Source organism: Lacerta agilis, chromosome 4, assembly GCF_009819535.1.
Source record: "Lacerta agilis isolate rLacAgi1 chromosome 4, rLacAgi1.pri, whole genome shotgun sequence".
NCBI classification, from domain to species: domain Eukaryota; kingdom Metazoa; phylum Chordata; class Lepidosauria; order Squamata; family Lacertidae; genus Lacerta; species Lacerta agilis.
Window position 1 is genome coordinate 55,842,408 of NC_046315.1, and position 18,298 is coordinate 55,860,705.

At 42.9% G+C, this 18,298-nt stretch overlaps 1 protein-coding gene across 11 annotated transcripts in view; it reads left to right on the plus strand.

The window, feature by feature from the left end:
- Positions 1-3,974: 3,974 nt before the first annotated feature.
- CASK (calcium/calmodulin dependent serine protein kinase) overlaps positions 3,975-18,298 on the plus strand; it is a 121,499-nt gene continuing 107,175 nt past the window's right edge. For 5 of the 11 annotated variants that reach the window (XM_033147135.1, XM_033147139.1, XM_033147142.1 and 2 more), the window contains exon 1: positions 3,975-4,552. In XM_033147135.1, the coding sequence (XP_033003026.1) occupies positions 4,494-4,552 (59 nt within the window). In that variant the 5' untranslated portion in view covers positions 3,975-4,493. Of the gene's footprint in view, positions 4,553-5,645; positions 5,709-18,298 lie in introns of all 11 variants that reach the window. The other 6 variants (XM_033147138.1, XM_033147137.1, XM_033147140.1 and 3 more) reach the window with 2 other exon arrangements.

Sequence of the window (18,298 nt, forward strand, 5' to 3'; positions counted from 1 at the left end):
GGCTGCAACCCCATAGCAGGTCCTGACTTAACAGTCACTCTACTCTGACTGACAACAGCACTCCATAGTTCAGGTCAGGTGCATATTCCATTACCTGCTACCTGATCCTTTTCACTGGATGTGCTAGGGATTGAACTTGGGATCGCCTACATGCAAAGCAGAATCCCTCCCATTTATGATGGAAGTCTATCTTGTTAATGACTGCTGCATTCCTCATCCACTGCATTGCCAATAGATATTAACATTGCACTGGCTCAAATCATTCTACTGAAAATGAAAAATGTCCTTTTTAAGCAACATCCTAGGTTTGATCTTACAGCCTCTTAAATTGAGCTTAGCCTGCATCCATCCATCCATCCACTTATCTTTACTGCTGGTTAAACTAACCAAGTTAATACATAAAATGCAGTCTCTTAGCATTGACCTAAAGGCTGCATACTACAAAATCAGTTAGTCTAGCTCTAAATCAGATTACAGTACTACAAATATCTTATTTCATACTTTATAGTGATCTTTACTACACACTTTGGGAATCGGTTGGAGGCAGCAATAGGCTCTTAACGTAACTTCAATTTTTATTAAACCATCCTATCTTCTACTGTTGAAAACCAATTCCAAGTAACAACTTACACTGTTTTTAAAGAGTTTCGGGTTCAGACTTTGCCAATATTTGCAAAAGAAATTTTCCACTTGTAAGTCAGTCATGATTGGAAAAACTTTACCTTTATGCTCTGGGTATATGAATCCTCCAAAAGAGTGAACCGTTGGTAGAATGGCAAACACAATTCAATGTAAGAGAGTATAAAGTGATGTCTATGCACTAATCCTACGTAATTTCACATATACTCACATGGGATCTAAACTGGTGGTGACTGACCAGGAAAAAGACCCTGCAGTCATAATGAAGATGTTGACCAAGGGTGCAGCAGTAGAGAACAAGGCAGATTATATGCAAGGCACCATTAGGAAAGGAATTGAAAATACAACAGCCAATATCATAATGCCATTATGCAAATCTATTGTGTGACTGCACTTGGAGTAATGTGTACAATTCTGGTTGCCTCATCTCAAAAATGATATTGTGCAGCTGGGAAGAAAAAATCCAAAAAGCATAATCAAAACGATTAAAAAAATGAAACAACTCCCCTATGAGGAAAGGTTTTTGAGTAAAAAGGAGAAAGAGTAGGACAGAAGTGTACAAAGTTATGTATGATGTGGGAGAAGTGAGTAGAAAAATGTTTTTCTCCCTCATAACACTAGAACTAGAATACTACTTGCTGGGCGTCCAAAGTGGAGAGAGTGTACTTCCCAGAGACATCTGGTTGGCTACTTTGAGAAGAGATTGTTGGAATTAAATGGGTCACTGGCCTGATCCTGCAGGTTCTTTTTAGGTTCTTCATTTAGGGACCAGCAATGACAGGGCTTAATGGAGTGTGGCATAGCCATTGCCACAACCCGTCTGGTTGTGCCAACATGACAAAGTGAGGGGACAGGAAAACTGCCTCTATTATGCTAGCTCCCAGGCTGCTACACCAAAAGGGTCTGGATCAGGCCTGTTGTCACATGATGGCAGCAGTGCTGGCGCAGCTCCCCACCATGCTCTGTTTTGGGAATTTAGGATGCCACCTAGGCTTCCATCCTCCTGATTATTGGGTAGGTGTCTAGAGGCACTCCATGTTAGCAGGTCCAGGAGCAACTGTTTGGATTGCTTTATCCAGGCGTAGCAGCACATCCCACTGCATGTTTACTCAGAAGTCACCAAGCTCAATGGAACTCACTCTTGTAAGTGGGAGAGACCAGCCTAAATAGTAGTCAAGGTGGAATTTTCAGTTAAGACGGTACAGCAGGATACAATGTAGATGTAACTACAAGTCACCTTCCCATATGCAAATACTGTATAACAAAGGGAGATCTCAGCTTAGCTTGAAGACCAGGCTGCATGTCTGCAAGACATTCCATTTAAGCTCTTTTTCTTACAGCAAAAGTGTCACACAGACAGTTGCACTACATATATAATTGCTGTGCCCATTTGCTTGCAGTTATTAATATACAACTGCAGTTTGAAACTATCCTGGGCAGAAAAGCATATCTGAACCATGTCTTTTGTGTACCCTTTCACTTCACGACAGTTTTATATAAACATCACAATTTCTCATTTTGCTTCCATGCTCTAGAGGGATATCAGATTCAGGAGTAGCACCCATAAAAGCTGCATTGGTTCATCTAGCCCAGCATTACCCAACCACTCCCAGTGGCAGCAGCTTTCACAGGCTCTTAAGTGAAGCGGTAGATTCCAGGAACTCCTGCATATAAAACACATACTCTTCCATTAAACTTCAGGCATACTAAACTTAAGTGGGAGAGTTACAGGTGGGTAGCCGTGTTGGTCTGCCATAGTCAAAACAAAATCGAAAGTTCTTTCTAGTAGCACCTTAGAGACCAACTGAGTTTGTTCCTGGTATGAGCTTTCGTGTGCATGCACACTTCTTCAGATACCTGAAGAAGTGGTATCTGAAGAAGTGTGCATGCACACGAAAGCTCATACCAGGAACAAACTCAGTTGGTCTCTAAGGTGCTACTAGAAAGAACTTTCGATTTTGTTTTAAGTGGGAGAGTAAAAGGAGAACTTTGTTTAGTGGTCACAGAGAAAGCATTTCACTCAACAGTGGAGTGGCAGAGCCAGGAAGGGATCCACCACTTATTTCACAGCAAGGATGATATCTACTGCAGCATTATTTATCACAGTCTATATACCAAATAAATAAGTGAGCCTTTCTCACAGATAAATTCACCATATAAGATAAAGCATTACAAAATAGTGAGCACACTTTTGAGTAAGCAAAAAAAGCTAGTTTGGTATTGAAGCCGTAATGTCCACATAAGTAAAAAATACATTTTTGTTCTGTAGTCTTAGAAGGGGTGTGGCTACAAGCTCAGAGTTATGAGTATTGTCATGAAGTATGCCTATCTCATGTTGCAGCCTAACAAGTATGCTTTAAACCCACCTTTAAAAAAAACCTACATTCCTACTTAAGTCAAACATCCAACACAAGCATTTTGGGGAGTGGGGGTAAAGAACCCAAACTTGTATTTTAATAGCATCCAGAAACAAAAACATCCCGCAAGCTCTTCTCCCTCTTGCTTAACAAGGAAAATGCAAATGATTAATTAAATAGCCAACAATCTGCTGCCTTTCAACGACATCCAAAATCAGCTCCCCAAGGCGGCTTCCTCGCTCTCCTTGTGCGGATCCGAAGAAAACCTGTCCGGCTGCCCCGGTCAGGTACCTTAGCGCCAAAGAGGCACGCCCGGCTACATTACCTGTCCTTTCTCAGCCCCGTCTAACTTCTTGCACAAGCCAAACTGACTTCTTGTTCCCATAAAAACTACAGTCACGGAGGACAGAAAACAACGCTGAGGAGGAACCGCAGCTATTTCTCCGCAAACACTACACGCTGCTGCGCCGCGCCGCGCCAGGGAGCCGCTCTCACTTCTTCGCGCGAGCTCCTACAAGCCTCACTACACTCTCCAAGCACAGGCTCCAAAGCTACTACAATGAAAGCCCGCCTGCCCGCCCCCCAGAAGAGCGCTACGGCGCCCCGCCTCATTTTTCCCTTCGCCTTACCTATGACGTTAACACACCCGCGTCTGCGCAGAGCGCTCCCTTTGCGCCCCCTGGAGGGGGGCGTTGTGGGCGTGGCTCTGCGCGCGGTTCTGGCAAAGGACTTGTCAAATGGGGGAAGAGGGAGGGGGGGACGAGAGAACGGCCGGGCGAGGTGGGGAGGAGGCAAAGGAAAAGACTGCGCGCGCGCTCTTCGAAGAAGGGTGCGCGCGCGCTGGCTCTGGGCGGTTGCGTGACTGATTAGAAAGGTGGCGGCGGCGGCGCGCCCGCCCTCCATTAAACAGCTTAGCGCGGCAGTTGCTTGGCGCGTGGTCGGAGCCGCGCCTGCCTCTCCCTCGGTCTCTCCCTGTGTGTGTGCGCGCGCGTTCTCTCTCTCCCTGGCCCCTTCGCGTGTGAGTGTGCACCAGTGGGGGAGGGGAGGCGAATGAGGCGGCTCTGCCTTCCGCCGGTTCATCTCCGTATCCATCCCCTCCGTGGTCCCTGCTCCACCCCGCCAGCCGCCTGCCGGCATTAGCTTCCAGGGCCGCAGCGGTGGGGGAGCAAAGGGAAAAGGGTCGCGGCGGACTGGGTGGGGAAAGGTGAGGACCTGGCGGCGGCGGCGGCGGCGGCGGTGGCGGCAGCGAGAGAGACGGAGAGAGACACGCGGGGAGGCTGAGGCCCACAGGAGGAAGGAACAAGGAGCGGCGGCTGAAGGGATTCCCGGCGTGGCCATTGGAGCCTCCGGGGCGGATTTGGATCTGTGCGGCGTGAGGCGGCTGGGATTTAACGCGGTGGTGGCGGCGTCGCGTCGCGCGGGGAGCGCGGAGGGGATCGTGCCCGCGCCCCCTTCCCGCCTCGGCCGCCCGTGTGGCGAATTGCCCCCATCTGGACCATGGCCGACGACGACGTGCTGTTCGAGGATGTGTATGAGCTCTGCGAGGTGATCGGCAAGTAAGTGGCGGCGGCGGCGGGAGAGGCAAATGGCCGGGGAGGGGGGGAATGAGAGGGAGGGCGAGAGAAAGAGACGGAGGCGACCGTGACCGAAGCAGCAAAGCCTCCTCCCCGACGGGAGGTGGTGGGGGAGAGAGATGCTCGGCTCCGTTCCCACCTGAGCTGCTGCTGCTGCGGCCGCCGTGTCTGTCTGAGGCAGGGAAAGGGGGAGAGAGGGACCGGCTCCATGGCGTTGGGGCTGAGTGACATGACAAGTGAATCCGCCGTGGCGCCCACGCGCTTTCACACGGTGGGGGAAGTGACTTGATATTGGGGGGGGGCTGTTTCTTCTTCTTCTTCTCCCTCCCCCCTCGCCACCTTCGGGCACTCTTGATTAAACCGGCTGTTTGCTCCTGCAGCTAACCTGGTTTTCTGCTTTTGCCCCGGTGTTGGCAGAGGTCTATGTGACCAGGAAGGTAGGCAAGGAAGAGATGGGGCGGGGGGATGTTTTTCCTTCACATCTTTCTGCTCTTGTGTGGTGTGCTTGGTATATTTGCACGCCAGGTGCCTTCCTGTGCTCTGCTGCATAATAGCCCAGCTCGTTAGCGACGATGTAAGTGACACTCAGGTAATGCTCAGTTTCTCTGTAAATATTCCCCCCACTTGGAATAATAATGATGAAGAGTGCAGAAGGAGATTTTTAGCTTTCTGGGGCTTATGCAACTGCTTTTAAATCAATGTTTGAGAGCTTGCATAAAACTGAAGTTGCAGCGGTTGCTAAACTGCCACTGCCTGTCTGTTTTGGAGTGACCAGTTTGGTAGGTTGTTTGAAAATGGCAGCTCAAGTCTTCTTAGTTTGTAACTTGTGCAATTCTGTGCTAGTGGAAAATAAAATTAATTATGATACTAAAAGGAAACAAAACCACACTTTATTTTTCTCCATAGTTTTAGGTTAGTAGTGATACTGTGTTTTTGTGAGCTTTCTACTTATTTTTATAGTTCTTGGTGATAAAACAAAAGTAGAATAAGATGCACCATTTTGAAAGAACAGGTAACTTTGCATATTGGAGTTAACTGAAGATGCTTTAGCACTTAGGTGGCTTTCCTATTACAGATTTTGAAAGGATAACTACATGGTGAGGAAAACGCCTTTGGAAATGATTTACCTGGGAGTAAGGTATGCTTCTGAGTATAGGATTACACTGTTTTCTTTCATTCTAATTTTGCTATACCAGTAATAGTTGTCAGTTGTCTACTGTAAGACAATGCAGAAATAATATGTTTAGCATCTATTTTGTCATGTTTCCCTCAAAATTTCTTTTCTTTTATGAAGTTAAAATTAGTGTCTGCTTGCTCAAAATATTTGAGGACATTTGGTCCTGTAACACCTTTTGCCAAATAGTTTATTGAATGTGTGTGTGTGTGACAAGTGTCTCCCAACTCTTAATTATTAATTTGTCTATGGGAATTCCAGTTTTTGGTCAGAACCCTAGAAGCATCAGTTAGAAATTCATGTGTTTGCTCCATAGTTCTCAGATTCATTCATTTATTTTACTTTGCTGCTCCATTATACCATGTGATAGGGTTTTGTTTTGTTGCTTTTGCAATAAATGTGCTACCAATCATGTGTTTCCAAAAGGTTCTCCTCCTTCATTGGGAAGTTACAGTCAATTAACACTACAGTATTTTGTACTTGAGGAAATGCAGAATTCCCTCTAGGTGATGCTAAGACTGACCTCTGAGGTCCTGCTCCCTGTCCTGCCATTGATAAATTATATCAGAAGGTGTTAGTGTTGGGAAAAGGCTTTTTCAGTTGTGGTCTCACAACTTTAGAACTTACTGGTATGATAACTTAATTTGGCCCTCTGTTAGGTTTTAAATATTCCTTAACCCTCTTTTTACTCTACCAAACCTCTTCTTGGTTTTTAATGCTGGTTTTCTTTGTTCTAATTAGGTGCTGTTTTATGGGTTTTTATTTTAATGTCCTTGTTTCTAAATCATTTTCTGAAGGCTTGGCCCAAAAGGCAGATTGGGGTGGGTAGGTGTAACTTAATAAATAATGACAAATGGTGTAGCTTTGAGCATAAGTGATGAATGAAGAAGTCCTAGATTCAACCTTAGGTAAAGTTTATTAGGTGTTGTGAGACCATAGGCCTTGGGATTGGATTCACAGGCTCTGACACAGGAGAAAGAAGGGTGGGAGGCTTGAATTGGGGAAGCCTTAGTTGTAAGAAAGGGACCTCCCCTTTCCACGCTGGGGTGTCGGCTGTCCCCTCCGACCTTCCTAAAGAGCAGGGGTGGGTTATGAGTTCTTTGTGTTGTAAGTGTGTCTCAAAAAACGAAACTGATGTGTATAAATGTTACATGGAAAAATACGAGAGACATTGCATATACCTTTGTAAAACAATAAAATCCTTAATAATAATAATAATAATAATAATAATAAAGAGCAGAGGTGGGGGTGGGCTTTGATCAGCCAGGAGGGAGGAGGCTGAGATGGCTCAGTTGGTAGAGCATGATCACTATTAATATCAGGGTCATGAGTTTGAGCCACATCGGGAAAATATTGCTGCATTGGAAGGGGTTGGACTAGATGACCCTTATGGTTCCTTCCAACTCTGATTCCAGTGTTAGAAACTCAGATATATAAGATAGGCACCAAATGCCTCCTTAAACCAAGGTTACGCTTCCGTGCGCTGCTCTGGTTCGCTGCTCTGGTCTGCGGACAAACACCGGCTCCCTCAGCCTATAGAGTGAGATGAGCGCTGCAACCCCAGAGTCGTCCATGACTGGACCTAATGGTCAGGGGTACCTTTACCTTTACCTTTTACAGTCGCCAAAACGGGATGTCTAGTTGCCATTTTGGGGTAAAACTACTCTAAAGTCTTATTTTTCAAATGATGGGCTGACTGTGGTTGATTCTCAGTTAAACATCTGGCTAGTTCAGATGACAACCTTGAGCTAGATTAAGTACTTTTAGAACTTAAAGAAGAAAAGCCACTCAATCCAGGGGCAGTTCACAGATCTATTGGCCTATTCCTACCTCTTTTTGTTAGTGACTGCTCCTGCTCAGGCTGCAAAAAACGAACAAACCCCAGAAACAAAACAAAAACAAAAAACAACACGTTTTGGTTCTAGAAATTCATTCTGATTGTACTGATAAAATATAACTGATGGGATTCTACAGGATGGGGTATTGGTATGTGAAAACAGTCCAGATCCAATGAACCCCAGGCATGCAGCTCCAAATGATGGAGGTGCCAGACGCCATCCTGGTTCCTAAGCATCTTCACTTGGTTGCAAGTGGTTGAAAGCTGGGTGCAAAATGAATCTGGCACATGGATAATTTCGAACACTGTCTGATTCTATTATTCTAAGGCTGAAAAGGAGGCAGCAGCAACTGAACAGAAGCATGAACATAAGGGTGTTGTCTTGTGACCTAGAATCAGGTGCTGCCTTCACTGACAAAAATTGACCCATCTGCCCTGACAGCATGTGTTTGTAATCTCAGCATTCCCATAAGATGAGTGACTCTTGTTACTAAACTCAAGCATACCTTATCTGTAAAAGCTTGGCAGGTGGGGCAGGAAAACTTGTTGGGATACTTCCTTCTCTTACTTTTTATGCTCCTGAAATCCTGAATCATTACTTCTGAGCACTATGTCTGCTGCCAAGCCTGGACAGTTACATGCCTGAATAAGGATATCTTTCCTATTACAAGTTGAAGCCTTTGTCTGTGTGTTGTGAGCAGGGACCAGAGATGGATTAGGGGAGCACAAAGACTCAGGGTGCTGCAACTATTATATAGAATGGAAGGCAGGGGTGCTGAATTCTGGAGTGGTACAGGGTGCTGCTGAAATTACAGACTCCAAGGTCCGCTACTGCAGGGGCCATGACATTACTTGGCTTTAGACAAGCCGGTATCAGTCAGACACAGCCCCTTTCTGTTTTTTGGGTATTCTGGCCTATCTTCCAAGGTAGTCCATATTAAGACTGTGTACATAAAAAGCAAGGATGCGGGTGGCGCTGTGGGTTAAACCACAGAGCCTCGGGCTTGCCGATCAGAAGGTTGGAGGTTTGAATCCCCGCGGCTGGACCTAATGGTCAGGGGTCCCTTTACCTTTACATAAAAAGCATTGCATACTTTGGGGGGGGGAGCTGTTTGCACACTATTGCTGTGTGGAATATGAATATGTGAGTTCCATGAACTACAAGACAGACTCTAGACAGTCCTGGAAAATTGTCTGACCTGGCAAAATGCAACTTCTTACATTCCTCACTCCAACAGGAGGGCTGCTTTAATGATTCTTTTAAAGTGGCAAAAGCTAATTCTCAGTAGTAATGCCTAGGCATCGTGGGCTTTTAAAGCAATTGCTCTCTTTAGAGGCTGTGCATTGGAATACACATCTAGTTTCTTAAGACAGGTATAAGCAATTGTGAAGAGGCTGTGGCACTTTGGATTCCTTCTGAGATATTCCCAACCGCTTCCTCTTCTAGCTTTCAGTGGAAGTCTGTATGATAACTCTTTTACTTAAAGCACATCATTCTTCTAATTTGCTCAATAAGATGCAAATCTACTTTGCTACCAATGAATGAGATAATTGACAAGCACATATTTATATTCAAATTTTCTTATAACTGTTTAATCAGTTAATTGTTAATTGTACTTATATTTGAGTCTTTGAATTCTACCAAACTTTGACTGTATGGGTGGAAGAACAATGGCACAGCAATTTTCTCTCTCACTGCTCAATTTGTTACATACTGTAGAGCAAGTATGGTGAGCCTGTGGTCCTCGAGATGTTGGTGGACTCAAATTCCCATCCTCTCTTACCATTGACCCTGCTGGCCGGGTCTGAACTATCTTTTTTTGGCATTGTTAAGGGTCTTGTAGGAATATGACCCAAAAGCTAAAATTATTTGAAGGTATGGCGATTTTGAGGTCTTTACTTTGAAATCAAATCAATTCTAAGATAAAAAAATGTGTTTCATGGAAATGAATTTAATGGGCAATTCAAATCCCTGGTTGGCAGGGCTAAATAGACAAGTGGTAGCCACTGCTGCATCTACAACTCCACTACATGCACTAGTCAGGTGTGGGGAAGGCGGGAAGAGGCAAAAATGTCTATTTGCTATGTGAGCTCCCAGGCTAGCAAAGCCTGAGGGGTCTCAGTTGGGCTTGATGTCAAAGAGTTCTGTCTCAAAGTGTCTCATTTTGACGGTTACCATTGACTACTGCTGGCAAGGGGTACTGCAGGTGGGAGCTTCTGTCTGCCTTTTGTTTGGGCATTGGGGTGCTCTTTATTAGCAGGATTGGGCAGAAAGGCACCTCCAGCTCATCCACGCACCCCCTCTAGCATGGCAGATCAAAGCTTTGGGTTACTTCATCAGCATTGCAGCTGTGCATATTTGGACCCTTAGTAAAATTACTTTTAAGTTTTATTAATTCTAGTGGGGTTTACTTTCAGGTGTGTTTAAGGATATAGCCATTATTGTTTGTATCGAATGATCATATATAGCAGTAATAATAATAGTTGCTGTTGGTGGTTGTGTGAACGTATAAATATATGCTGGCTGGTGTGTTAAAATATACGTTATTATCTAATGGGGGAAATAAACCAGTGATTAATTCCAGATCTTTACATTCCCAGACATACTAACTAGACATGGTCTTATTCTTAAATTCTTTCAATAGGGGTCAAAAAGATCATTGTTGTAATTAACTTTCTGCATAACCAGTATCTATTTAAAATCTAGTAGACATACTGTCAGGGAACTGCCCTAGGCAGGGCGGGTGGTCTTGTAGATGTACCAAGAGCCCAGACACCTCCTCAGTAGTGAGACCTCAAGCGGGAAGAGCGGCACCTCTTCCAGTGGGGAGGGGCAGGCTGGAAACAGCCAGGTGAGACAAGGGCTTGGAGATGCTGCTGAGAGCCCCAACACTCCTCATGAGTTTCGCTCTGAGGGGAGCACGCCACTTCCGTCGCCCCAGTTGCACAGAGGGGTCAAAAGGAGACCAGGGAGGCGGCGCTTTGGGGTGCCAAAATTCTTATGTTGGGGTCACAGCCGGAAACTGGCACTCCCGGATTCTGCGAGTGACTAGGACGGTCATGTTTGCATGTTCTCTGCACTGTAAGTAATCTGCACCAATAAACTGTTAAAAGACAGTTGAGACTCATGCCTGATTACTCGTGAGCAACCCTAACGCAGACCTGACACATACCTTGGTTTTCTCTCTTATTTAAAGTTATGATCTGCCAAAATTTATTTTGTATAGCTGTTTCTCTACCCACACAATTGTGCAGGTGTAAAGTTTTGATATACTGATTTAACTTCTAAATAGCTTGGTCTTTAAAATATTCATGCAATTTAAAGTGTAAATATCTCGCAAAGATAAGGATGATCTCCTGATATTTACTGTGGAAGGAACATTATTTTCAAAGAACCTGTTTTATGAGTGCTTGAACAATGGTGCTTTCATCTAAGTGATAGGAATTTTTTTATCAGTTCACATCATTCTGAATGGATAGGATTAAACTCTTGCTTCTACTTTAGCATGTCAGCAAAAACTTATTACAATCTGGATTTAGACACACACTAATAATATGATATGATATGATATAATAATATTCAACTATACTCAGACTCTGTATAAAGACCTGATAAAAGCTCTCAAGTGTAATGTTAACACTTTAGGAAGTTTTATTTCACATATTTAGTTAGTTTAATTGAAGGAAAAGGTGAATTTTTCAGGAGACGAACTGGAAAGCGCATGTGTCATTTTTGTGTGAACATACCTAATAGTAATTATTATTTATTTATATATATCCCACCCATCTGGCTGGGTTTCCCCTAAAAAGGATAAAAGTGTGCAATCTCAGTTAAAACAATTGTTAATTTGAATAATCATAATTGTTCTTGTACCCTGCCTGTCTGCTTGGATTGTCCCAGCCGCTCTGGGGGACTTCCCACAAAATTTAACAAAACATCAAACATTAAAAGCTTCCTGAAATTAGGCTGCCTTCAGGTGTATATGAAAAGTCACATGATTGTTTATCTCTTTGACATCTGATAGGAGGGCATTCCATGGGTCAGGTGCAACTACCAAGAAGGCCCTCTTCCTGGTTCCCTGTAACTTTGCACAATGAGAGAGCTGCCAGAAGCCCTCAGAGCTGGACCTCAGTGTCCAGGTTGAACAATGGGGTACACCCCTTTAGGTATACAGGGCTGAAGCCATTTAGTGCTTTGAAGGCCAACATTTTACATCCTTATACTTAAAACATCAGAATTAACTGTATTGTTTGTTGGCTAAACAATTGCTTGGTTGTAAAGATCCATAGTGAAACTGGACAGAATCTCAGGCTGGGATCCACTTGTGTTATCCGTGTACTGAAACTGAAAGCTTGTTTGCCTTGCATCATCTCCAGCCTCCTGTTGGTAACAATCTACCTAAGAGGATCACACAGCTGCTGGTTAAGAGAATCTCATATACCGTGTTTCTCCTAAAATAAGACATGGCCATAAAATAAGCCATAGCAGGATTTCTATGCATTTGCAAAATATAAGCCGTTCCCCGAAAATAAGCCATAGTGATGCGGCACCTCCCATTAAAACAGCCTGGAGAGGCGTGGCTATGCAGCATACTGATGCGATGAGGTTAAAATAAGACATCCCCTGAAAATAAGCCATGCTGTGTTTTGTTGAGGGGAAAAAAATATAAGACGGTGTCTTATTTTAGGAGAAACACGGTAGCTGGACTTTCAGGCTGACACAGAATTACAGTTAGTGGGTTGTGTTTCACATTGACTAACCAAGTAAAGCCTGTAAAGCTTTGGTTAGATTTGGGATATGTTTAAAATTTAATGTCTCTAAGATAAAGTACTGTAATAATTTATTTTTGATATTGTTCAGGTTGGGATGTTTGCATATATTATAAATGATGTAATAGATGTAATTGGTCACCCCCTCTAACTTAGTGCCAATAGGATTGTCACCAAAACGGGATCATTGAGAAGGAGGGAAGAATTCCAAGGTTTGCAGAAGCATAGGAAAACTTTATCAACTCTCTAAACAGCAGGGAACCAAACAGCTCACTGAGGGCTGAGCTTTGTGGGTGGGGGAACAGAAAACCCCACAGAGGAAGGAATGGAATGGAGCATCTTGAATTGAGGGTGTGGCTGACTGGCTGGAATATTGAAGATGCACACTACAGTACTTTGCTACATGTTTCATTCATATTGTCTCCTTTATATGAAGTTTTTCTAGGATGACAAACTATTCCAAATGTATAGTTTGAACTAGTGCTTATAATGAATTTGCATAATAATCATGTGTATGAAGGACTTTATTGGTATACCCAGCTTTGTGATTTCAAAAGGTCAGGCAGTTTTGCACAGTACTTGTGTTCTGTGTAATGATTTTTTGTTTAAGTGTAAATGTAGAGCTTGAGCAGTATCCCAACTTTGCCTGCATAGGCAAGTTAGAGGTGCTGGAGTTTTTGGAAAGCTAGCTGAACCAGCACTTTGAATTGGGGTTGGGAATTGGGGTTGGGAACCAGTGAAAAAACTAAGTTTTTAAGTTATGTATTCTTGTCTTGTTAGAGCCAGTTACTATTCTGGCAGTGGCATTTTGAACCACTTACATTTTTGAACATGATTTAAAGGGCAATCTCATGTTGGCTTTGTTACAATAGTCCTACTGGGAAGTTACTAAAGTTTGCATTATTTTGGCAGGGGCTTTCCTTCCTGGAATAACATAGTTGCATTGTTGTGTCCAGAAAGAGATAGGCAGACTCTAAAGACTGAAACTGCTGTTGGAACACAGGCAGTGACCATTTCATGCAGGGTTCTGTACAAAAACACAAGAAAAAGGGTGTCACTTCCACCTTTGAAATCCCAGTACAGTACAGTGGTACCTCGGGTTACAGACTTTTTTTTTAAATCTCTCTTTATTATTTAAAAATACACATACAAGTACAAATACACATATAGACAAACACTAACACAACAAAATAAACATAAACATAAACAAACTGCTATTCTTCTCTTTTCTTATTTACAAACAAATTCTTGTACCTCCAATTATCCTCATTGCATTTTTAAACTATTATACCTATATCACGTACAGTTATGTATTTCATTTACAAATCATAGTTTTCCATCCTTAAGTCTCTATTTGTTTACCTTAAAGGTTCAGTCTGCATCTGCCATTAGGATACCACTTATACCATTATTCCTTAAGTATTCTTTGAATATCCTCCATTCTTTCCATACTTCCTGGCACATTTGATTCCTAACTTTACCACTTGTTTTTGCTAAGTACAGATGTTCTAACATTAAATTTTGCCAGTCCATTATAGTTGGTGCTACTGGATTTTTCCAGTTTCTGGCCACTAACATTCTTGCTGCTGTTATACCGTATAAGCAAATTACTCTTTCTGGTTTTTTGATCTCTTCCGGCAAGATGCTTAACAGGAACATTTCTGATCTTTTTTTGAATGTATGCTTTAAGAGTTTTTTATGTTCTTCATATACAGCGTTCCAAAAATCACATATAACAGGACACGTCCACCACATATGTTTGGTTACAGACTTAATTTGTTCCGTTCTTAACCTGAGGCACGTTTTCACTAATGGGGCCTGCCGCTGCACCGCCGGTGCGCAATTTCCGCTCTCATCCTGGGGCAAAGTTCATAACCCAAGGTACTACTTGGGAGTTTGTAACCCAAAGCATTTGTAACACAAGGTACCACTGTAATGTCTGGGAAAATCCAGGCGTATGATAGCCCTGAGCATGTATAAGTGTGCCCCGCACCATTATGCCCCTTTTCTGCCTCTTCTGGGTACCAAAGCCATTGCACATCCATTGGACGTGCCTAAAGTGGTCGTCACCTGTACCTATGGAGATTTTACTATAGGGGTTGGGCTCAATTGAAAGTGAGCATAGCTAGCTCACTACAGAAAATATTTACAGTATCACTCTTTAAGTGTTCATACTCGCTAGCCATCATGATTTGCCATATTCTCTACAAGTGGGTTACATATCCACTCTGTTTGTATTTTAAGCTCTTTCAAATGGCCTTCATCTACATCTCTGTTCTGCATACTTAATGTTACACTCCTGTCTTTTACATTGCTCGGCCTTCTGGCCCACTTTGTAATGCACATCTCTGTGTGTAATTTTCCAAATAAGAATAACATTTCAGGTCCAGCAGTGGAGGAAAGATTTGCTTTTTAGAGGCGGTGTGATAGAGCATTGGACTTGGACTGTGGAGATCCAGTTCAGTTCCCCACTCAGAAATAAAACTCTTTGGGCCATTCATCACAGAGGATGCATCACATATGCTCAAAAAACACAACAACCAGTCCCACTGAAGCAGGAGCCAGCACCAGATGTTCTTTCCTGCAAAGCAGCTAAGGACACAAGAACCACCCTGCTGGATCAGGCCAAAGAGCTATGTAGTCAGATTTTGTTATCACAACAGAATAGATACCTGTGGGAAGCTTGCAAACACAAACCAATGACTATAGAATTCTCCCCACTGGTTATTCCTGGCAACTGGTATTTGGAGACATACTGCCTCTGACAGTGGAGTTAGAACATAGCTTTCATGGCTAGTAGCCACTGCACTTGCTAAAAAGTGGATTTTTAGTCTCTCTCTCTCTCAATTTAACACACATATGCAAATATATATAGTTCATACTTTCTTGAAGCTTACAGCTGGTCACTTGAAAATACAGTGTTGCATTAGATAGAAAATTGGTCTTACCCAGCATCTTATGTTCTTAAACTCTTCGAAAATGTCTCAGTAAAATTGAGGAGCGCCTCGGCCCATATATCTCAGATTGATTACTGAGGTCACATGGAGGAGTGCTAATAGTTGTTTTGTTGCGTTTCAGAAGACCGACTGGCTTCAATTAGAAGCCAGGCGCTTAGTGTTGATAGCCACACACTCTTCCAACAGAGACTTGGCAGGCGTCCTCACTGGTAATTTTCAGAAGGCCTTTTTATGTGACAGGCCTATTCAGTTGTTTAATTTTTCTTAATGCTATGTTTTTTAAATAGTACCTATGTTATTCCATAAGAATTGTTTAGAAATTGGCAGACTGGCAATAGGTTTATTAGGACAAACCAAAAAGTAACAAAATAGTATGTTTTTTTTAGTTCCCTAGAACTCTTAATCAGGCTAGAACTTAAGTGAAGGGAGGAGCAGGAGGGAGAGAGAGGAAAGAAAAGAGCTGGCTTGATGTTAAAGCCACAAAGTCTATTTAGTCACTGTCTTAAGATGGGAGTGTAGGAGTAGATAACAGACTTAATTGGATTAGGATCAACCATGTGCTATGTAGATTTCAGGGTGCACCTAGGCTTGCTGGAACAAAGAAGCAAAGAATGTCTAATATCTCATTATTAAAATTACATGAAACCAAGGTTCCTTAAAATTAAAACAAAGGATACCAGAAAGCAAATTATACCCAATTTCTGCTTAGTTGATAGAAATTAGGTGCTCAGAACATTTAACATTTTAAAATCCTTTTATGTCTACACTCAGCATATGTTTGACTTTTCCAATCTTAACTACATAGAGGATGCTTGAGATGAAAATAATTTCTAAAGGACATGATCTTCTAACTTTTTCCACAGAAACCTGTTTTGAGAACTTGACTACCACTGCAGTAAGCAAGGGGGGGCATGGAGAGGACTTAATTTGTGGAGTGAAAAGTGGTAATGGATTGATTTCAATTGAAAGCAGATTCCTAGACTCAGACCTCACTTATACTATACATTTAAAGCAGCATTATACAGCTTAAAACAGTTGTGGGTTCCTTGCCAAAGAATCCTGGGAACTGTAAAACTGCAATTCCCAGGATTCATTGGGGAAAACCATGATAAGAGTTTTCAGCAGTTGGCTTAGAGTGGGCAAGCCAATCCATCCTTGTTACCAGATATAAAAACAGTTTTGAATGAATTACAGTGGTACCTCGGGTTACATACGCTTCAGGTTACATACTCCACTAACCCAGAAATAACGTTTAGGTTAAGAACTTTGCTTCAGGATAAGAACAGAAATCGTGGTCCTGCGGTGCAGCGGCAGCGGGAGGTCCCATTAGCTAAAGTGGTGCTTCAGGTTAAGAACAGTTTCAGGTTAAGAACGGACCTCCGGAACGAATTAAGTATGTAACCAGAGGTACCACTGTATTAGAATAGTGCTAGCGGTGACTCAAACTTCTTGGTAGCATTACCTTATATCTTGCAGCCAAATCCTGCTGTAATCTCCTTCTCAAGCTGTTGTAGAATACTTTCTTCTACAGAGGTAACCTCTTGATGTTGCCTAAAAACCAAGTCTTCCCTGTGGCTTTAAATTTTGCTCCAACAACAAATGTCAGGATAAAATATTCCTGAATCCCAATAATACTTGAAAAATGACTACTGCAATGGTATTCTATGTGACATAGCCCTAGGAGACAGTTACAAAGCTAGATTTATTACAGAATTTTATAACCTGGCTTCTGGAGGACAGACACTTATACCAATGTTTTGTAGCATCTGCATTAGCTATGGATATGGCACAGTAGGCACAACTGAAGGGCTTGTATCAAATGGTGATTTTACATTAAATGGAAAGTTCTTCTGTTCACACACCTAATTTTAACTGATCCACTCAACCATCTATTGAAGCTCTCTTTGCTGTATCCCATATTGCTTTGGTGGATAGAGGAAAATCAGTAAAAATCAGGTGCCCCACTTTGCATGAGCATAAGTGCTTTTCTATCAGTGATCTGGGTTTTCTGGAAAATTTTGAATTGGAAAATGTACCTATGCAAATTAAGCTAATTCTATGAAAAAATTGTGGTGTTCTAGAGCAGTCTTCCTTGACCTTCTGTCCCTAGATGTTGTTGGGCTACAACTCCTGTCATTCCTAGCCAGCATCGCCAATGGTCAGGGATGATAGTTCAAGAATATCTGTGGACCCAAGGCTGTTCTAGAGAGCTATCTAATTTGTTATTTTTATATAGTAAATAAAGCTAAAGCCTTTGATACTGCTAAGTTTGCCTAATGTTGTAGTTTTAATTGGCTTCCATTCATAGTTGCTAATAAACTTAAAAAAATATTTCCACAGAAAAAGAAAGCTTTCATTTGGGTATATTTTCTGCCCATCTCACTTTTCCCCTCTAATGCAAAGTGTCAGGGAACTATCCCCGACTCAGCGCAGAGTGGTGCAAGGGCTCTCAGGATGTTACAGAGAGCCCCAGTCCCACCTTGCCAGCCGGCATCCAGCGAGGAGGGGGAGGTCTCTCAGGGGGAAAGGAGCCGAGGCTCTGGGGATGCACGAGAGACCCAGCACTCACACTGTTCAGCGGGCGATACAGGGGGTGCGCAACTTCCGTCGCCCCAAAGGCGTTGTGGGGTGAAGCGAAAAGATGGGAGGCATGGTTTTCGTATCCCTAAGCTCTTTTGTTGGGGTCAGAACCGGAAGGGACCATTCCCGGATTCTGACACCGCTTGATACAGACATGAACTTTTTAGCTCTGCACTGTATATAGTTTGCACAATAAAAACCTTAAAGGAAACAGCGGAGTTCTGGCTGCTTACTCATGAGCAACTAACTGAGAACCTTACACAAAGCAAACTTTGAAAACAATCCAATGTGCTCATTTTAACCTATGGTTCTCAAACGGTGTGGTGCACCACATTGGTGTGGCAGGAGATGATGGCAAGTATGGCAGGAAGATTCAAGAACAATCAAAGACGCATTTTAACATTTCAGTA